At 39.0% G+C, this 23141-nt stretch overlaps 1 protein-coding gene and 1 long non-coding RNA gene across 2 annotated transcripts in view; one reads left to right on the plus strand and one right to left on the minus strand.

Moving 5' to 3' along the window:
• LOC134794976 (uncharacterized) overlaps window positions 1–23141 on the plus strand; it is a 746430-nt gene that overhangs the window by 708888 nt on the left and 14401 nt on the right. The window lies entirely within an intron of this gene.
• LOC134794803 (uncharacterized) lies at window positions 6562–22341 on the minus strand. Its single transcript, XM_063766597.1, has 5 exons — window positions 22197–22341; window positions 21919–22015; window positions 18908–19081; window positions 9598–9839; window positions 6562–6650 (listed from the first exon to the last, which is right to left on the minus strand). The coding sequence occupies exons 2-5, from the start codon at window positions 22009–22011 to the stop codon at window positions 6629–6631; spliced, it is 531 nt and encodes a 176-aa protein (XP_063622667.1). The 5' UTR covers window positions 22012–22015; window positions 22197–22341; the 3' UTR covers window positions 6562–6628.

Raw genomic sequence — 23141 nt, forward strand, 5'->3', positions numbered from 1 at the left:
TTAGACCGCTAAAATTTTGTTGTATTATTTGTGTTAACAAACAAAATTTAAGATCTATCTCCATACAAGAAACTTGAATTTCTCGGCATTTTTTTGTATTGTATGAAAATCAAGAAACGACTGTGGCTGGTTTTTTGATTGAAATTCCGACCTAGATAAAAATACCTAAGTACTCTTAATTTTGTTGGTCAATTCTTTGGTCAAGTAACTTTTCGTAAATGAAATGAAAGTATTTATTTCGGATACAAATACATCCATATTATGTTAGTACTAAGTAATAACTTATATTAGGTGTGTTAGTAGAAAGTATAATTATAATTACAATTGACATGCAAGGACATCCAGTGAGCGAGGATAGGGCTGTCCATCCTCTCAGCGATCACCTTCAGGAGAGTGTTGGCACTGCCCCGCACGCGCTCGCCCAGGGATGCTACCCGCTTGCGCAGCACGGCTTGGAAACCGTCGGTTCTCCACGCGGCGAACATTCCTGACGCGCTGCAGCGCCAGGGCAGCCCCAACAACCCCCTGAAGGCGTTATTGTATTGGACGCGCAGAGCACTGTAGGCTTTTTTGGTGTAGTGACTCCACAGGTTGCACGTGTATAAGGTTTGACAATACGTTTTGAACAGGGTTATTTTCACCTCTGTCGAACAACGCGCAAACCTGCGAGACAGCATTTTACACCTTACCGACAGTGCTCTGCGCTCCCTTTCTATATCAACATCGTCTTTTAGAGTGTCAGTAACCCAGTGACCCAAGTATTTAAATTTAGTTACTGTTTGAAGAGGAGAACCACTGAGCATTATTGGCGGAATGGGATATGTTTTAGTGCCAGACTTAAACAGTAATACCTCACTCTTTTTCACATTATATTTTAGACCGTGGGCCACAGCATATCTTTCACATATATCCAGCAGAATCCTAAGGCCGTTGACTGAGGGGCTCAGCAGCACCATGTCGTCTGCGTAGCTTATGTGTTAACAAAACAACCATCCACTGAATATCCGACACCTGCGCTAAAACGACTGTTTTGAACAACACTCATAACTGAAATACACCTCCAGGTACAATAAAATTGAATAGGTACTTCAAGTTATCACTAGTACATAAGTACCTAGTCCTTTTTTCTGTGCAATAAGGTATACAATAGGCTATTTTAAGTGAGTCTTTGGAATTAAGAAGAAGGTCGAGAGGGACACAAGTGAAAGTTAGGTTTGGAGCCAATTTTTTAAATGTCAATTGTCAAGTTATATCGTCTTTTTGCGTTAAATTACAATTCTTAGGGTCGATTTCGATTGCATCAATTTTTTTACGTGTTATTCCGCTAACGCAAGACCAAATCTGTGCACACCGATGTTGATTTGATGAGTTGATTTTGAGCTTAAATTAAATTTATATTAGATTGAGACAAATTAATTTAAGGCCTAGGGGTATTCAACAGTAGGCAAATGAACGAAACCAAGCAGGAAGTCTAAGAGAAAACAATCCTGATCTTGATAACATTAACTACTATGTATTTTTCACCTCAGCAGCTCGAACAAGGGTACTTTGCTTCTTAAAAACAGTGAGCAAAATACGATTTTGCTCACTGAGTCATTTTGTCTCACTGAAACTCACTCAGTGAGCAAAATGCGATTTTGCTCACTGAGTGAGACAAAATGACATTCAAGTGACCTTTATAGTCAAATGTCATTTCAACATGCGGGGTCTAATACAAGTTCGATATACTTGGGTTCTATTATCTCTGTCCCTCTAGGTATGTTCTCACTGCTTAGGGTGAAAATTTTTGTGTACTACACGAGATCAAAGTTATTTACATCTCGTTGCGCTTTTGAATCCCTTACTACGCTCAAGATTCTAAATTAGATTCACTCGCTACGATCTATTATAGAATCTTTCGCTTGCACGGGACTCAAAATAAGCACTCGAAGAAATATCAAACTTTGATCTCTTGTTGTACAAATAACTATATTTGGAGAAACGCCTGCAATTTTGATTATTGATACGGGTATACAAATATTCAGGATTCGCAATTATTCATGCATGTTGTATCCCTTTGAACGCATTTGATGGATGTATTTTGTTACCAGATGTAATGGTTAGACCTCAAGGGAAATAAGGTAAACGTACTGGTGCTCGACGCGGTCCCAGTACATGTCATCTCGGAACTTAAGTCATTGTCAATAGAGGTTACAGCAAGGTGTCATCTATTTGGCATTAGCATGTCGAGCACTAGTACGTTTACCTTACACGAAAATTGCACATCTAATTATAAAGAGTGACTTCATTGTTAGACAGGTAGGCAAGTACTTATAATAAACCTCGAGGTAAGAGTAGGTAAACTAATTTTATTTAAATGTTTGCTGTGCACATACACAACATAATAGTTATAAGCTGATTTAAGTTTATTTTTTTGATGAAAGGGTTCCGATTGAAGAAATCGTGATCTATATTGGCTGTAGGTGGTTTTAATTTAGTTTTTTTACAACGATTATAAAGCAGTAGGTATATTAAAATGCTTTATTCAATCATTGCTTCATTTATATTAAAATAGAAAATGATAGAGCACTTAGTTTTGTTTACGTGATGTTTAATTTTATCAGTTTTAAACACAGCCATACGCATAAATTAGGCTTTTACATCACTTTTATGACACTCGCGTGACGTGAGTGACGTGACATAGGTTATCCTATGGGCCGGCCGTTCCAGCAGGTGTGAGCAAACATGATAAAGCTGAAAAGTGACTAACACACAACGCAAAATAATTAGTAAGTAATAATCTGAATACTTATTATTAAACCAAACTCATTCTAAAGAATGAAAGATCGTTTGATATATATACATAACACTCGTAGAATATTTCTATAAATTAACGAGTAAATACAATACTCTTTATTAAACACTTTATACTTTCTTTATGATTTTTCCTTATGTATCTATTGCAAATATCCCCTTAAAGACGTTTCTTTCGACTCGATAGCCCGGAAAATCCTATAAATCAACTAAGTATTGACCGTAACAAAGCTAAAGGTTATAGCCCAATGCCATACGGCTCAAAATAGAAAACGTATTGCTTCTCCAATATTTATCAACAGGGCAACACGCGTTGGCAGAAGAAAGTCGGAATATTGTATACTCCTTAGCGACTTATGATGTTTTTATAAGGACGTATCACCCAGCCCTTATTTCCCACATGTCACGTTTCAATAAGGGTCCTTTCATATTATCCTACGAAATATATGATATCGGGATAAGTATTGTATAATATTATTCTGTTTTTTTAGGTCGGCATCGCACTTGACAGTATTTTGATTAAATATCCGTGTGTATGACATGACGTGTGCACGTGGTTCAAGTCACGAGAAGAGTAAACTTTCTAAAGGAATGAAAAAAAACGAATTTTTTTGGAAGCTCCAAATTCTCATAATATGTAAAAAATAGGCATAGCTGTGGCTAATAAACATTTAATTAGGTATGTAAAAAATATTTTTACTAATGTTAATAATACAGTAAAATTATACATTTTGCGTTTGCGTCAAATCCGGTAGTTCTGGTTTTTTGCAGACTTGTGTATGATATTGGCCCAATGAATATTTGAATAATCCAAGTTTGTGACCTCGAGCGCCGGACGCAACTTTGTCAAAAACCGAATAAACCGCAATATTTTTTTTAGATTTGGGCGATTATAACCCTAAAGTACTAGTTTTTGATAGTAACTTTCTAGGGCGTTTTTAAAGTAGACTAAATTTACTACAATAAGACACTAGAATTGTCTCTTTACATCTAATATTTTCCGAGATATTCACACCTAGAAGGTGTTATATTCTAGTAGAATTAATTGAGCACCTAAATTCCGTCTTTTTAAATTGTTTTTTTCTTATTTCGTTTAGAAATGTGGAATTCGGATGAAATTCCAGTCTTTTATTATTGCCGCTCACGCAAATATCTCAATTAAAATCGGTGCCATTCGGCCCTAAAAAATCTCTGTGAAATCCTAATATAGCGTTTATTTGTGTGAATCCTCTAAAAGTAATATTAATATTATGCCTTCATTAAATAACCAATGTTCGGGTGTCCCCGATATCGCATAAAACAATGTGAAAGGGCCCTAAATGTTGTTCAACATTCCGTCTGCTTGGCAAAGTTACTCCTTTTATTTTGTTATTATGTTTATTATCGGCCTCTGCCTACGAGTATATAAAAGTAACTAAACTAACGTCTCCTCAACCCTCTAACTAAGGGGATAAAGGAGGAGATGATTCCCAGGATGAAAGTATTCTATAAGTTAACCCGGATGAACTCGACCTGGATCTGGATCTGATTTAGCTCAGAATGGTATTCCACCTGTAATTTCTTTATCCAATGTGTATTTTGTTTCACATTTTGACTATGCAGAATGAGATGCAAGATATTGGACAGATGGAATACCTACTACCCTTAGGTATTTGTATTTAGGTATTATCTGTACGTATATGCCCTCTACAAACTAAAATTAAGCCTGTTCAACTGTTTTCTGCGTAAAACACGCATACATACTCTCACATTAATATTAGTAGAACACTTTATTTGGAGATATATGTATTAGCACGTTTTTCCTCATCCTTTAAGAGGCGCGGCACGAACCCACTGTCAAACAATATAAAGGCATCATACGTTATCTTATAAAGTTGGACGTGTGTAACAAGTTTTCTTGGGGTTTGAAGTTGGTGACGTGTAAGATGGGTTTGTTGGTGAGGTGTAAGATGGGTTTGTTGGTGAGGTGTAAGATAGGTTTGTTGGTGAGGTGTAAGATGGGTTTGTTGGATGGGTTGAAAAAATAATCATTATTGTCCATTTACACTCTCAGTTTGTAAGAATACTTGAAGGTAAAAAAATAACTAAAAATTTTTTGTATGTAAATAGTTATTTGTTTAAAAAAAGGAACACAGTAAATAAAATAACTCGGGCGTTTGTTAAAAAGTTGCGCGGTGGTTTCTTATAAGTAGGTAACATAAGTTTGGGATTAAATCTAGTTTAAGTATCAAACTTGCAACTTAACGTAATTTAAATCAGTTTAATGTCCCAAATCCTTCTTCCAGTTCGTAGTTTATCATAATTACTTCTTACCAACTGTTTCAGATAATAGGTAGATCCATAGTAGTATCCATAGTGATAGATTGTGTCGAATGCTTTATCTATCGTTTATCACTCTCAACTCCAGCAAAACTGTAAAGCTCCGTTTTTGCAGCCAAATCCTAAAACCGGGGTGACAGCTGGTGCTGAGATTGTCCGCAATCCCTGTATCCACGTTAATGATTAAGGGTCACCCTTAGATCCTGAGTTTATGCGATACAATGCACAGAATTGTGTTCAATTTGAGCCCTTTGTCAGTAAATTGAAGGGAAAAGAAAACAAGGAAACTCGCTCAGTTGTAATTGGTACGAAAAATAACGATGCGGAATTGCGGAGTGGCGAAAAAAAGGTTTTACTACATATTAGGTATAGGTACTAGTGATCTTTGTATGTTTGGTTGTTGCTTATTAGTCACGCAAAAACGGCTAAACGGGTCCGGGTATAATTTAGCATACTTACAACAACTATACCTTATAACAATTTAGTACTTACATATGTTGGTATAATAAAATACTAAGGTTGATAGTTTTTACGGAACTTTCGGTGCGCGAGTCAGCCTCGCAAGTGCCGATTTATTTCAATAATTAACTTATCATTATTCATTATTAATGTAAAAACTCTTAAAATGCAAAAAAAGATTGCACTATACAAAAAATAGGTAGCCTCACAAAAAGACTTAAGGGCTCATTTACACGGCGCGCGAACTCGCATGCGATTTTAGTTACATTGCGGACCATTGAGGTTACATCAACTCAGCCGACCGATCAAATAACGCAATGTAATTAAACCCGCATGCGAGTTCTCGCACCGTCTAAATGAGCCCCAGAGTACCTACTCGTAGGAAACATTAAAACTAATTTTAAATCATGAGCTACCCACGGGCGAGTCTTTATTGGTTTCCTTCACGACATTTTCCTGTTTTTCACGAGTACAAATTCACGTGTTCTTTTATTTAACAATCAGGACACTCCTTGTTTTACAAAAAAAATAAACGCGTAATTTTCAAAAGTGCCAGGATTTTTCCTTTGTCGTAATACTGATGTAGAAAGGTTCTGGATGTATTTTAAGTATACACGGTGGCTAAAAATAACTACATTCCCGTTGCCAGGGAGGTTCTGGGATTATACTAAGCAACTTTTACTATGGGACCAACCCCGCAATCGCGAAAAAAAGATTTACCCTCCCAAAGAAAATGGATCAGTCAAAATGTATGAAACAGTCAAATTTTTTTTTCGCGTTTATAGACTTATACACTGATACCGAATTCTGAAATATAATTTACCTACAAATAGGTGTCTAGTGTCTACTTACACGTTTACAATGATACCTACTGAGCAGGGAGCAGGTTAATTTTGATCTAAAAATAGACAACGCTTTTACTGGTATAAATGTATAGGTACTTATGCAAAATAAAAGAAGAGGCCGAGCTATAAATAAAACCAAAGTAAATAACGGAGAAAGTAATTTATTACTGGTATAAAATTAAAAAAAATATTCAAAATTCTGTAACAATAAGCTACACTCGCGCGTCCGGTAAACTGTAACAAAAGAAAATAAATAAAATATTAGCAAATATTTTTACAATACATATAAGTACGCTTTCTTGGTGACGTCCTTAGTGACGTCCAATAATTTAGGCTACCTGTACGGCTACCACCAGTTTTGACATTGACAGATTAACTCGCGTCTACGTAAATTACTTTCTATACATCTCGCTTGCACTAATATGCGAGTACGAGCGAGATGCATAGAAAGTAAGTTACTTAAACGTGAGTGAATATGTCAATGTTAAAACTGGTGGTAGTGCTTCTAGAGTAAGAGACAACCTGTTACTTTTCTACCTATTTGCATAAAATTAGAGTTGATAGGTAAAGCCTGACAGGATTCTAGTAGTGATCCAAAAGACTCGAGCCTTTGGAGCTAGAGCCTAGAATCTTGGGGCTAATAACCTTATTAAGCCCCTAAAAAAAGCCTATTTAGCTCTTTAGCCCCCGACCGGCTGGCCGGGCTTAATAAGGTTATTAGCCCCAAGAGTCTAGGATCTTAAATAGAACTAGGCTCGGGGGCTATAAATAGGCTTTTAGCCTTTTAGGCGTCAAGAAATGAGGCGAGCCCTAAAAAAAGAGCTAAAAGGCTCGAGTCCTTTGGATCACTAGATTCTAGTGTTCGTTTCAAACAGCTTTGATACTCGTATTATTAACACTTGCACTGTGTGGGCTATCAAAATCGCTGCAGACTTTTCTTGGTCTAACTCTAGTCGTGCTTTACATGTAGATAACGTAGTAAACGCGCTACGGGGAAACAGTGAGCCTGGATTAAACAGGTTTAATCCGGACGAGTGATGCGTCCGACATTGCGAACGTCGAACGTAAATTCCTCTTTGTTCACAAGTATTGAGTACCCGTATTAGCATAAGCAACACTTTAACTTTAATACCTTCCGAATGAATACTAACGATATACCTTGGCACCCAGTCCCTTCAAGTATAAACATGAAAGAAAAACCGAAGTGAGAAATCTCAACCGTGTCACTAAAAAGACACAGCTTAAAAGATTTTACGAGAATATTATCCTCCATCCTCCAGCAACCCGCGCTTCAGAGATAACTCCTCGCTTCTGAATCCAATTTAAAAAGTTCTTTGAGTCAAGGAGGTTGTAAACTTGACTCAGTGTGTTTGCGGAAGGGAAACACGAAGAGGTTATCTCAGTTTCAGGGTTATGTCTACAAAAACAAGGGCGTCAGATTTGCTAAAATGTCACGAGATTAACGATTCTGGGAGTTTATTTAAAATTAGTAATTATAAACGTGTTTGACGCAATACTAAAATACTGCGGCAGTATTCAAGACGTTTAAAAACTTGGAAAAGTTAACAAGTATTCCATTTAAGGTTTATGTATAAATTATCAACTGATAGCAAATGTACCTACGCTTTAAGGTGCGATATGCCAAGACTGAGTATTCAAAATGCCTTAATTTCAAATAAATTAAGGCATTTTGAATACTTAAACAAATGTTTTTGAAGTGAAAACTTCTTTAGCGGCGCTGTGCACTTTTTGTGATGGGGAAAAAATGTTAAACTCGCGATAGCGTTAGACGTAAGACGCTTCGTAAGATGTACACGTGACCTGATCGAAAAACTGTTACAATGTCATTGAGTTTTTACTTCTGCCGGCACTCCCGGAGTGCAACCCGTTGTTTTTTTTATCATTCAATGTTATAAGTACTATAATTATGTGATAACATAAAGTTAGTATCCGCCTAACGTGACCTAAAATAATAACCTTGAATAATTCGCTTGCATCACCGCAGTCGAACAAACTCGGCCATATCATATAAGAAAAATCTAGAACGGTGGCCAAATGTTGAGGTTGAGGCTGAATTCGGAAATTCGGGTAATTTCTTGCAAAATACTCAAATAATAAATATTGGCATAGATCTTATCTGTGTAGTTGACACTAGGTAAATTTCTTTAAGATAAAAGACAACGCCAACTTGTTAAAAAAGGATTTGCAAGTTATACCTATTATACAAATCTGTTTACTCATATTACCTACTCCTACATCTTTACCTTTGTATTAAAGATATTTTTCTACCTAATGTATAACCATGATACCTACAAATACTTGTAATATTCACAATACTTTTTAATTTGCGAAAAAATTTAAAAGATAGAAGTTTCGAAGTTTTTTGCCCCTGGGACGCGGACTTACTCAGGTAAACGATGCTCAACTAATTATTATACTGCAACCTTTTTACTTTTTACACTGTTTACCGTTCTTTTGAAACTATATATTACCTTATTTTCGTAAAGGTGACATTGTGTACCTCTACATTTTATTGGTGTTTATTTTCGAAGTGTTCTAGCAATGATATATAACGGAGAAAAAAGGTTAGATTGTAAACATAATATATGCTTGGACCGTTTTTTATGTATTTTTATCAAAATCGAGTACAAACTTTATGGTATCAGCATTGTTTGATTACGATAGGACTACTATAGGATTCATAAGATCCCTTCTTTATTTTGTTGAAAAAGGTTGACACATGTCATTCACCTATGTTACATAGGTAATCCCCCTATATACCTAAACAAAAGATTCTCGATTCACGGCACTTTTTACTTTTTGTGGGTATACCCCCGTTTCAATATATTTTGTCTTTGTTTAGTGTCCAGAAGCAATTGTATTGAAATGATATAGAATTTAAATTGATATGAAACACTTTGACAGCATCGTGACATTTTACAATAGCATATACCTAGTGTATGGATGCCCGTCTACTACTCGTATTAGGCGTGCCGTATACACCTACACTTGCTTACCTGTGTTTGGTGTACAGGCCAATGCGGTGGTCGTGTATCAACGGTCTGGTAAATTGCGCAGGAATCTTTGAACGATTCTCGGTCGTTATGGAGATTTTTGGGCAATTGACTTGCAACTGGTATGATGATCAACAGGGAAACAAATATTCCATTAAAATACTTACTTTGGCGACATGAGATGGAAGGGCATCTTCCTGACCGCTTCCTCAGCCAAGTCGAGCGGGAAGGCGAACTCGATCATGTTCTCATTTAGGCAGTCGTTGTAGGTGGAGGCGAGCTGGCAGCGGTCGGACAGGCCCTCGATGGAGTCCAGGCACATTCGGGAGACGCTGTTCAGTTTGCGCACCACGCGGGACTTCTTGCCGTTCACGAGGCTGGCGAGGTGAATGAGGAGCTCACGGTTTACCTGGGGACAAACGGAATTTTATGACTTGTACTGGTTGACGTTATACGGGTGATCTTGATTGCAGAGATTGCGTAGCCGCAACTTATCCGTAATAGGTAATCTTATCGCACCACCACCCATGCACCGCGAATGTGCTCCTATGCTAACTAGGGCAGTGGCGGATTTGCAGTGTTGGCCGCCCTAGGCCTCAGATCCTGTAGTAACTACTAGCCGCCTACTTTCTCAGCACCTATCTATATACTGCCGCCTTGCTGTCGCCCCTAATATCTTGCCGCTCTACACTGAGAGAAAAGGATAACAATAAATTAATTAAAAATTAAAAAACACGACTGCGAAAAAGCGAACTGAAAAGACAAAAATAATTTTTAGTTGTGTTAGTTACTCAACTTAATGAATGTAAAAAATTATTAGAATACTAGCTGTGCCCGCGGCTCCGCCCGCGTGTAATTCGGTCTGTGTCAGTAAGCGGCTAATTTCTAATCCTAATTTCTCTCCCCCTCCCCTGGAGGCGGAACTTGAAGTAAAGTTGACATATATGGATATGCTAGAGGACTAAAGTCCAGATTAAATATTTTACAATTAGGTACCACTAAATAAAACTACACACCAAAATCAATAGTTTTATTCGCCCTTATTCAAATTTTACACGTGATTTAAACTTAGAGAATATAACCAAACGGAGTGGTCATTAACAGGTGTTCCCCTCTGTCGAAAATAGGCGGCCAATGGTCAACCGACGTTTATCTGACATGGCTATGTTTACGTTACGTAGGTACACATTTGATGTTGATGACGAAAATTATAGACATGGTGTCTCCGTTGGTTATAATCTCTAAGGATTTAAACGACAGAGTATTAGGTGTATATCGGACGATACAGTAAGGTATACGCGCGCGAGCGTAACCGAAGCGGCCTGCCTGGCTAGAGCGCCACTTACCGTGGTCTTTTTCAGAGTCCTGAGGAAGACCGCGTGCCCCTTGTAATTGTAACCTCAATGCGTTGCGAAACTTTCGCGAATGATTCGATTTTTTTCGGGAAGGCATGGTAATGCATATAAAATGCGAGTCCCAAATCGTTTGAGTCCGCAAACGACCAGTGCCGGATTAAGATATTTTGATGCCCTAAGTATTTCTAGACCATGGTGCCCCCTCTCCCTAGGGTCATCAAGCATTACATTGAATTTTTTTGGTAAATTGAGTGACGTCCATTGCTGCATTTCAGCTGAGAATGAAAAATTTTTCGATATAAAAACGCAATTTGATAGACAGTTGTACATTTTTACTTTTAGTATGGAAATCAGTCACATCATTTTATCACGAAAATTGACAGTGCTGCAGCAGTAACGTTGCAACAGAGTAATGCTGCTGCAGTCCCCACCCGAATGTCACCTTTATCATATCTTAGAAAGTTATTGAAAACGCGAGCGAAGCGAGCGCGAAAATTTTTCGATATAAAAAAAACGCAATTTGATAGACAGTTGTACATTTTTACTTTTAGTACGGAAATCAGTCACATCATTTTATCACGAAAATTGACAGTGCCGCAGCAGTAACGTTGCAACAGAGTATCTAATGCTGCTGCAGTCGCCACCCGAATGACACCTTTATCATATCTCAGAAAGTTATTGAAAACGCGAGCGAAGCGAGCGCGACAATTTTTCGATATAGAAAAACGCAATTCGATAGACAGTTGTACATTTTTACTTTTAGTATGGAAATCAGTCACATCATTATATCACGAAAGTTGAATGTCACCTTTATTAGTTAGAAAGTTATTGAAAACGCGAGCAAAGCGAGCGCGAAAATTTTTCGATATAAAAACGCATTTTGATAGACAGTTGTACATTTTTACTTTTAGTATGGAAATCAGTCACATCATTTTATCACGAAAATTGACAGTGCCGCAGCAGTAACGTTGCAACAGAGTACCTAATGCTGCTGCAGTCGCCACCCGAATGACACCTTTATCATATCTCAGAATGTTATTGAAAACGCGAGCGAAGCGAGCGCGAAAATTTTTGATGTAAAAAACGCATTTTGATAGACAGTTGTACATTTTTACTTTTAGTATGGAAATCAGTCACATCATTTTATCACGAAAATTGACAGTGCCGCAGCAGTAACGTTGCAACAGAGTACCTAATGCTGCTGCAGTCGCCACCCGAATGACACCTTTATCATATCTCAGAATGTTATTGAAAACGCGAGCGAAGCGAGCGCGAAAATTTTTCGATGTAAAAAACGCATTTTGATAGACAGTTGTACATTTTTACTTTTAGTATGGAAATCAGTCACATCATTTTATCACGAAAATTGACAGTGCCGCAGCAGTAACGTTGCAACAGAGTACCTAATGCTGCTGCAGTCGCCACCCATATGTCACCTTTATCATAAACATCCTAGAATGTTTTTGAAAACGCGAGCGAAGCGAGCGCGAAAATTTTTCGATATAAAAACGCAATTTGATAGACAGTTGTACATTTTTACTTTTAGTATGGAAATCAGTCACATCATTTTATCACGAAAATTTACAGTGCTGCAGCAGTAACGTTGTAACAGAGTAATGTTGCTACAGTTCCCACCCGAATATCACCTTTATCATATCGCAGAAAGTTATTGAAAACGCGAGCGAAGCGAGCGCGAAAAGTTTTCGATATAAAAAAACGCAATTTGATAGACAGTTGTACATTTTTACTTTTAGTACGGAAATCAGTCACATCATTTTATCACGAAAATTGACAGTGCCGCAGCAGCAGTAACGTTGCAACGGAGTACCTAATGCTGCTGCAGTCGCCACCCGAATGACACCTTTATCATATCTCAGAATGTTATTGAAAACGCGAGCGAAGCGAGCGCGAAAATTTTTGATGTAAAAAACGCATTTTGATAGACAGTTGTACATTTTTACTTTTAGTATGGAAATCAGTCACATCATTTTATCACGAAAATTGACAGTGCCGCAGCAGTAACGTTGCAACAGAGTACCTAATGCTGCTGCAGTCGCCACCCGAATGACACCTTTATCATATCTCAGAATGTTATTGAAAACGCGAGCGAAGCGAGCGCGAAAATTTTTCGATGTAAAAAACGCATTTTGATAGACAGTTGTACATTTTTACTTTTAGTATGGAAATCAGTCACATCATTTTATCACGAAAATTGACAGTGCCGCAGCAGTAACGTTGCAACAGAGTACCTAATGCTGCTGCAGTCGCCACCCATATGTCACCTTTATCATAAACATCCTAGAATGTTATTGAAAACGCGAGCGAAGCGAGCGCGAAAATTTTTCGATATAAAAACGCAATTTGATAGACAGTTGTACATTTTTACTTTTAGTATGGAAATCAGTCACATCATTTTATCACGAAAATTTACAGTGCTGCAGCAGTAACGTTGTAACAGAGTAATGTTGCTACAGTTCCCACCCGAATATCACCTTTATCATATCGCAGAAAGTTATTGAAAACGCGAGCGAAGCGAGCGCGAAAATTTTTCGATATAAAAAAACGCAATTTGATAGACAGTTGTACATTTTTACTTTTAGTACGGAAATCAGTCACATCATTTTATCACGAAAATTGACAGTGCCGCAGCAGCAGTAACGTTGCAACGGAGTACCTAATGCTGCTGCAGTCGCCACCCGAATGACACCTTTATCATATCTCAGAATGTTATTGAAAACGCGAGCGAAGCGAGCGCGAAAATTTTTCGATGTAAAAAACGCGTTTTGATAGACAGTTGTACATTTTTACTTTTAGTATGGAAATCAGTCACATCATTTTATCACGAAAATTGACAGTGCCGCAGCAGTAACGTTGCAACAGAGTACCTAATGCTGCTGCAGTCGCCACTCGAATGACACCTTTATCATATCTCAGAATGTTATTGAAAACGCGAGCGAAGCGAGCGCGAAAATTTTTCGATGTAAAAAACGCATTTTGATAGACAGTTGTACATTTTTACTTTTAGTATGGAAATCAGTCACATCATTTTATCACGAAAATTTACAGTGCCGCAGCAGTAACGTTGCAACAGAGTACCTAATGCTGCTGCAGTCGCCACCCGAATGTAACCTTTATCATATCTCAGAAAGTTATTGAAAACGCGAGCGAAGCGAACGCGTAAATTTTTCGATAATTTTTGGTGCCCCCTAGACATGGTGCCCTAAGCAAGTGCTTATTTTGCTTAAAAGGGTTAATCCGGCACTGCAAATGACAGAGGTCAATGTTTTTTTTTTCAAAGTACCCACCTTCGTGGCCATTATTAAGTGCTTAAGGAGGTGATACGTATGAATATTGATTTGATATGGATGCGATATAATTACGATTAGGTATAATTCATGACGGAGAAAATAAATAATTTTATGCAATTATAAGCGTGTTGATGTGTGTTTATTTTACCACTACGTAACTATGTAAACTCATTTTTAGTTTTCTTGGTTACTTAATGTTTACTCAGCTCCCCAAAAGATGGCACTGTGTAATGAGGGGCAATTAATTTACTGTCGTTTAATTTTGTTGTATTATTAAATCAACACAATTATTCAATTAAATTTGTTGATATCCGTACGATTGATTGAAATTTTAGAAGAGGGGTCTTCTAAACTTAGAGTTAATTTGGCAAAATCCTTCCTCGGTGGCTTATTTATGTCACATCGTATTAAATTCAGCGCCATCTGTTAGTTTACCAGGGCACTTTATAGTGTTAGCACATATTTGAAAAAAGTTTGCCCCTCCTTCCTAAGTAGCGCCATACGATTCAGGGGCAAACTTAAGTCAATCGAGTGTTGTGGCTACCCCCCCCTTTTAGGGGTTGAATTTTTATAGCTTATAACCTGGCCGGGGATTTTCTCGACAGATTAGTAAAGTTTTCATCAAAATCCGTTCAGCCGTTTTCACGTGATGCGCGTTCAAATAAACAGACAAACAGATAAACAGATAAACAGACAAACAGACAAAAATTCTAAAAACTGTTGGAACGTGTTCTGTTATCAATTCTAAGTATCCCCAGCCAACTTTTTTTAAAATATCTTCCATGTACAGACTTTCGACCCTCTTCAGCTTTATTATATGTATAGATGAGTGTTTAGTGAAGGTTATAAACAACAAACGCAAAAGTTTTATGCTCATTTAGGATCGTGACTGTACCTGTGTATTTTATTTCAATTGCAGTCGGGGACCTTTTAAATGGGAAAATGTCAATACATCAAGGTCCCCGACTGCAATTGAAATAAAATACACAGGTACAGTCACGATCCTAAATGAGCATAAAACTTTTGCGTTTGTTGTTTATAACCTTCACTAAACACTCATATTCTAATAATTTTTTTCATTCATTAAGTTGAGTAACTAACACAACTAAAAATTATTTTTGTCTTTTCAGTTCGCTTTTTCGCAGTCGTGTTTTTTAATTTTTAATTAATCTATTTTATACTTTTTAGAATTTTTACATTCATTAAGTTGAGTAACTAACACAACTAAAAAATATTTTTATCTTTTCAGTTCGCTTTTTCGCAGTCGTGTTTTTTAATTTTTTATTTATTTAATTAATTTTGGGGTCATGATTTCGTTGATAACCATTTGAAGTCACTTTATATTACTTTTGCGAGGGCGTCCTCAGTACAGAAAGGCACGCAGAGCGCCGCATATATCGGGCTACGCCCGACTACTTTGGAACGCGTACAGTGCGCCACGAACGTCGGGCTACGCCCGACGCTTTGAGCAAGAGGGCACTGAAGGCGTTTTGGTAAGGGTACAGCGTGTCACGTATGTGGGCCTACGCCCGACACTTAGTATGAGAGAGTCGAAGGCGCCTGGCTTTGGACCGAGTGCAGCGCGCCACGTACGTCGGGCTACATCCGACTCTTTTACCATTAGGGCGCCGAAGGCGCCCGGCTTTAGAACGCGTACAACGCGCCTCGTACACGCCCGACGCTTTGAGTAAGAGGGCGCCGAAGGCGCCCGGCTTTGGTAAGCGTACAGCGTGTCACGTACGTCGGGCTACGCCCGACACTTTTAGTATGAGAATGTTGAGGGGACTGGCTTTGGACCGCGTGCAGCGCGCCACGTACGTCGGGCTACGCCCGACGCTTTGAGTATGAGGCCGGCTTTGGTAATCATACAGCGTGTCACGCTACGCCCGATACTTTTAATATGAGAGAGTCGAAGGCGCCTGGCTTTGGACCGCTTGCAGCGCGCCACGTACACACGTACACACGTATCGGGCTACGCCAGAACCTTTAAGTGTGAGGGCGCCGAAGGCTTTGGTATGCGTACAGCGTGTCACGTACGTCGGACTACGCCCGACGCTTTGAGCAAGAGGGCACTGAAGGCGTCTTGGTAAGGGTACAGCGTGTCACGTATGTGGGCCTACGCCCTACACTTAGTATGAGAGAGTCGAAGGCGCCTGGCTTTGGACCGAGTGCAGCGCGCCACGTACGTCGGGCTACATCCGACTCTCGGGCTACACGCCCGACACTTTTAGTATGAGAAAGTAGAAGTCGCCTGGCTTTGGACCGCGCGCAGCGCGCCACGTACGTCGGGCTACGCCCGACTCTTTTAGTATGAGGGCGCCGAAGGCGCCCGGCTTTGGAACGCGTACAGCGCGCCACGTACGTCGGGCTACGCCCGACGCTTTGAGTATGAGGCCGGCTTTGGTAATCATACAGCGTGTCACGCTACACCCAATACTTTTAATATGAGAGATTTGAAGGTGCCTGGCTTTGGACTGCGTGCAGCGCGCCACGTACATCGGGCTACGCCAAAACCTTTAAGTGTGAGGGCGCTGAATGTGCCCGGCTTTGGTATGCGTACAGCGTGTCACGTACGTCGGACTACGCCCGACACTTTTAGTATGAGAAAGTAGAAGTCGCCTGGCCTTGGACCGCGCGCAGTGCGCCACGTATGTACGTCGGGCTACGCCCGACTCTTTTAGTATGAGGGCGCCGAAGGCGCCCGGCTTTGGAACGCGTACAACGCGCCACGTATGTCGGGCTACGGCCGATGCTTTGAGTATGAGGGCGCCGAAGGCGCCCGGCTTTGGTAAGCGTATAGCGTGTCACGTACGTCGGGCTACGCCTGACCCTTTTAGTGTGGGGGCGTCTTTGGCGCCTGGCTTTGGACCGAGTGCATATACTTGGACAAGTTGCAGGAAGCGCACATCTTTCTTACGCTCTGAGCCGTAGGCCCTACGTGGAGCTCACCCTTCGGACATCATCATCATAAATGTTAAAATTAAATCAAACCATACGGTTATAATGATACTTTCACGATTTGTTCTGCCAAAGTCGGTGCAGAGTTAGCTTAGACGGACTCTGTATCGTATCGATTAATAAATAGAAGTTATATTTTAAACTTTTCGATTCCACAAGTGCAATTACGAACATGTTTTAAAAACTATGAGTAGTATGTACCTACCTAATATAATATAATTATATTTTTTTATGATCAGCGGTCAAACCCTTTCCTTTTATTTTAATAAGTATCCCATTCAATAATAACATTTGGTTTTATGACATTAGCTTCTCTTAACATATTTTGTCAATTCTTACTTTCTCAAAATGAAACTTAAACCCACATGTTGCATATATAGTATCAATCGGCTTTCAGCCCTTCATTTTGATACCCTACTCGATAGGTTTGCACGATATTTTTTTCTAAAGGTTGCGTAATATGGCGTATTAAGTCCGCCATATTGTTTTTATAATGACGTCACATAGCCTATGTTACCCGGGATGACGTAAGGATTCTAATGATGTATCATACGTCTAAATCGGTTAAGGCATTCAGAAGTTAAGGTGGAATAAAGAAACTCACATACATACAAACATGAACGCTGAAAACAATACACTCTTTTTGTTTGGGCAGTCGTGTAAAAACACACTTAGAATTACAAAAATAAACTTAATCCGGGGACAAGGAGAGTCAACTAATAGGAACAAATTGACTTTTGCAATTTCTATTAGTTCTTGCAATTTCTTTTATCTGTTTGTTGAAATTAGATTTAGGATTACTGAGCTGTTTGTAGAAATAAATAAACTTTACAGAAATAGTGAAACGTCCATAATTATTACTAAACTTAATTTTTTCCCCCACTACAGAACTGTTTTTTAATTCCTGGTGATGATTTTTCTCTCAGTGTAGGCCCGGGCCTACTGGGCCTTAGGGCAAATCCGCCACTGAACTAGGGCCCGATAATTCTCTCGTGCAATTACATAGTACGTGCAGTGTACGAACGGTGCATTCGCCAGATTTCGAAATAAGAAACTCTGTAAAAAGCACTCAGCGTTCTAAGAATGTCGAGCTTCACCAAACTTTACACACTGTGCACGTGTACCCGTGCAGCGAACTCTTTATTTACTTTGTAATGGCGCTTGCTGCAAGTTCTACAGAAGTAAGTCTAATGATCAAGCGAATAATTGAACACACTCTCCTAGGTCTAATTTTATGTCTGAACTAACCTCATGGGTGACGACATTTGCTTCGGTATACACGCAGCAAAGCACTGCCCGGAGCGTATCACGGAATTAGTGAATTACGTACACCGTCATCGAATTTAATCTGTCGTGAGACATACTAGCATTAAGCTAATTTTACGGTTTTGGAGAGCCTAGGTCTCCATTTATAAGCAGTAGAAGTGCATGAGCGAGTAGCGTTCACGATGGGCGCGAGTCGCGTACTGCTGCGTGTCGCGTCGCGTGACACGTGAATTTTAACCGTGAAATTATCTTAAACTATGTACGACCGTAGGTACCTACGTCTTTGATCCGGGGGCGTACGCAGTCGAATGCTGACAGTGATCTTGCGGCGCTCCTCTACAAGGCGGAGTCGGCATTCGTTGCTGGTTTTAGACGGTAGTTCTTCTGGTTAGTCCGTCATCGCTCCGGGTTCCCCCGGACATTTCCCCAACGTCTTTGATATAAGCACAGCTTTAAATGATTATACCAACGCCGCGTACTCCGAATGCTGGCCTACATCGGACTTAACAGTGTTAAGATTCGTATCTAAGTAGTGTTAAACATGCCTAAAATCTTAAAGACTTAATAGTCTTCATCAAAACTTGACTAACCTTCCCATGGTTGATGACATCGCTCTGCTCGAGCATGCACGCAGCGAAGCACTGCCCGGATCGGGTCACGGGCGCCGAGTTGGTGAAGTACGCGCGGACATCCTTGGGCGTGGCGCGCACTCGGATCACGCAGGACTGCGCCATGCGGACTAGAGCGTCTAGGTGGCCCTGGACCTGAGAAAATACTTCGTTTAAGACAACTACTACAACTATTAGTTATTTAGTTGTAAGTAAGCTTGAGAATAAACGCTTTTTTTATTACTATACAACTTCATAAAACTGGGTCTGTAATAAGGGTGACAAATAGACTACAAACTACTAGAATTAGGCTGTCAAATACTAGGACATTTTAACGGATACAGGTAAATTTCCTCGTTTTCATTAAAATGTCCGATTCCTGTCATCTCAGTTACAAGAGCCATTGTCCTTGGCATATTTTTTCGATGTAACTTAAAATAAATGATATACACATAATGTTTGCAGGTAATTTATTCTCAACCACACTTTATGGTATTTTAGAATCAAAATGGATTTTAACTTAACGCCTTTACCATTATGTTTACAACATGCCTCTTTACAGTAGAAATGAGCAGGAAGGTAGTAAGTATTTAAGTAAGGTTGGAAGTGGCCAGTGCGATTACGCAAATTTTTTTTTCCTGCTTGCCCTACTCTGCTCAGCGTTCCGCTGAGTACGGTTTTTTCACCCGAAAGTCGCAAAAATTACTCGGAATTATTTCCGGTAATGTAAACAAAACAGCGGTGGCCTCAGAGCAGGTGTACAGGTGCTTTAAGCTTGTGACTTTCAAATTAAAATCTTGGGATAAATAGCCTTGTTAACCTCGAACTTATTTAGGATACAAACGCTTAAGAGTATTTTAAATATTTTAAGCATTCTAGGCATTCACAGGACAAGGTAACTGCACTAAATAAACATGTGCGTTTTTGTCCGAAGGTCTGAACCGTGTAACCTTAATAATACGGTTTTTTTCCAGCTACCTAGCCATACTTGGGTCAAAAAACTGGGTGTTATGTACTTAGTAGGGCCTGAGCCTCTACCATCAGTTTTAACATTGACATAACGCTCACGTCTACGTAATTTACTTTCTGTACAACTCGCTTCCACTATTGCTCGCATATGCGAGTACGAGCGAGATGCATAGAAAGTAAGTTACGTAAACGTGAGCGTTATGTCAATGTCAAAACTGGTGGTAGCCGTACTGGACACCAAACCAATTCTGATTTTAATATCTTGTTCTAAAACTCATAGCAGTTTTGACTTGTCAGCTGTCAAAAGTAAAAACACGTGTCGAGACTGTCGAGTTGTGTGCTTTCTTTTGGTGGTGGTTTGTTATATTTATTTGCGTATTTCTTATCGTGCTGGGAGGATGGGGGCATTAATTGCATGCAGAAAATAAGCAAGTCTAACGGGTTAGCACTACTTAATTGACTCGTACGTTATTGTATCGCGGATTAATGTTATTGTTTTAAAAAATTTGACGTCGCACGTGATAGGATTATCATTTTAGACAAGCTTATGAAGCTTTCGTAAATCGATTCTATGTTGAAGTTGCATGCAAATATAGATAATTCATGATAATTTGCATTACATTCAATTTATCAGACTGTAGTTCTATGTTTCTTTCTCAGTCTCTTTTCTCTACAACGATAACTGTTTATGTTATGAGTAAGAGAAGCCTCGGAATGGAAGTGCGCACTATCTTATGCAAAGCTCTTTCAAGAAAGGTCTCACTGGGGAAAGATAATCTATCCTACGAGGCATAAACCAAAGAATAAGCGAAAGATTTAGAGTGAGACATTTTAAGCTTTACCATTTTTCTCGTGATAATTTTTGTCTGGAATAAATATTTAGTTTCAGTAAAATACGTTCTTTGATTATTTTTCGTTGCAAGAAAATAATTTAGATAATCTGAATGTAATCTATTTGGCATTAAAGTTCTTTAAAATTGGTCAGACGGTAAGATAGGCTTGAACTATGTGCATATAGCTACATTTTAGGTCAATGGCGATCTGACCTACAAAAACAGAAATCATTAGCCCTTATCAAGATTTTTATCTTCCTTCTTTAATAAGCTGCTTGCAAAATACTAAAAGGAATAAGCGAGATTTGGAACCCATGTAACCCTTAATTTTGAACGTCGCAAGCTTACTATAAGTCAACAGTACTTTATTCGCTAGCAGAAACTAACGAGGTGCATTGCAACCGTGTTATAAAGCCCTAACAAGTTGTATAGGAAATATGATACTCTGCACTACTGTTAGTACTTCGCGAAGTAACGTGTTAAAGCTCGGAAACGCGATAGTTTCGAAAATCGCAGTACTTGTACACACGGAACTAAAATTCACTTCGTAACCTTCCTCTGCAATGCAACACCTTTTACTATGTAGGTACAATACACCACTTAGGTACCTACGTACTTGTTGCTAGACTATAAAGTGCTTCTAGTTTAGAAGCTATTACTCAAGCCAGACGTTTCAGTTCGTGGAAATGTGAAGTAAAATCTAGAACTAGATACAATAAAGTGACGTTTGCGAGCGTGTATTATATGTGAGTACCGCGTAATATAATGTGTTATGCACGTTGTTACCTAGGTAATTAAAAGTTTTATAACCATGTTCTACATTTTCTAATATGTTAATACATAATATATTATCATAGTATTTTCAAAAAGCTGTCAGTTTAGGTAATCCTAGTTTAGAGTGTATGATTTTAAGGCCAGGCCACAATGGATACGTATACAGCACGTCTCTGTCTCTACATATAGTACAGTAGCTAAGTGTTCCAAATTAAGTACCCACGTTGTCAAAGGTACTACTAGTATAGACAATAATTAACTCTTATGTTAGGGCACAGATCGCTTGCGGTGCGTGCATTCATTGCCTCTTCCCGTGCCGGAGGCGTGCCGCATACGCAAGCGATATGTATCGGTCTTTACGACTTTCACTATTGGAGTCGCGGATTAGATCTGTGAAGTAACTAATTTGTTGATTACCTTAGGATCCGAGAAGTCTACCAAGGCCCCTCCACGTGGACTCGCGAACGCAAGTCCTGGCAACAGGACGACGAGGATCCTGATAAACTGCATCGTTCTGTATGGAAGTTAATATATTAATTATATTGTCATTGCCTTTTTTTAATAAGGGATATTTTTGCATTGTATATACTGCACGTACCTACTAATTACAAACAGAGCTGATTAAAAAAACTTAATGGTTAATTATGGAAATTTCACTGCAAAAGGCAATATCCTAAATTAGCCCATGCAAGTACCTTTCAAGATGAACAGCTTCAGAGAAAAAATGACACGGAGAAATCTTAAGAGAAAATTTACAATTTCCTGCAGGCGACAGTAACGAAATAAATGTCTCAAATGAAGTTAGCTGAACGCTCCTCGACACTAGGACTTAAATGCTCTGCCAACGAACCGTCGAGACTCTAAGGGACGGGACACACGGAACGGGGCGGCGACGCCACCACCACCACTGAAAACTTTGAATCTATGAAATCAATGTTAACTAAATAATTATTATGTTATGACCATAGATCGGACAACTCATCGCAAAACCATAAAAAATCATTTATATCTCAAAATAGGACAAGATTTATTAAACTTATATTATGTACACAGTATCTTTATAAAATTTCCAGATTATACTCAAAAACTGCAGATCAAATTTGTTAAAAAAATTGTATCATGTTCCATACTATTATTTATTTTTGCGATGAGTTGTCCGATCACTGGTTATGACTATTCTTGACCTTCATAAAGTATAATATTTAAAACTTTCGCGTTTTGAACACATATTAACTCGCTGCTGCGATGCTGCGATGTGCGGCGCGGATTCGTTCCGTGTGTCCTGCGCCTAAAGAAAGAACAATGAGGATTGTACTAATTCTGTTGCCTTTATTGTGCACCAGATGCACGAATTACGTTTCAGCTGATTTTCACGCAACTCTGCGTATTGAGCATCTTTTTTGTGTTTTTAATTGAACATTCCAGTAAAGTTGTAAGTAACTTGCGCATTTGTTATTCGTAGACCCTTTACAATGTTGGTAGTGTACGGAACTTATATTTTTAAATGAGTTTGGCTTGTGTTTTACCCATAACGATGTTGACTGTCGACCTTGTCAACATTACTGTAAAACATTGGATGAATTCAGAGTACGACTGGTCGTTGTGGAGATTCTTGGGGGATTTGTTTATCCACCTGTGGA

The sequence above is a fragment of the Cydia splendana genome, chromosome 11 (genome assembly GCF_910591565.1).
Source record: "Cydia splendana chromosome 11, ilCydSple1.2, whole genome shotgun sequence".
NCBI lineage: Eukaryota > Metazoa > Arthropoda > Insecta > Lepidoptera > Tortricidae > Cydia > Cydia splendana.

What these genes read in the sequence shown, in the direction of transcription:
- LOC134794803 (XM_063766597.1), bottom strand. Translation starts at nt 22,011, where the DNA reads ATGCAGTTTATCAGGATCCTCGTCGTCCTGTTGCCAGGACTTGCGTTC. An exon ending in ATGTCATCAACCATGGGAAG is followed by an intron (nt 9,840 to 18,907) that starts GTTAGTCAAGTT and finishes GTTTGTCCCCAG; the next exon opens with GTAAACCGTGAGCTCCTCAT. An exon ending in TTCCATCTCATGTCGCCAAA is followed by an intron (nt 6,651 to 9,597) that starts GTAAGTATTTTA and finishes CTTTTGTTACAG; the next exon opens with TTTACCGGACGCGCGAGTGT.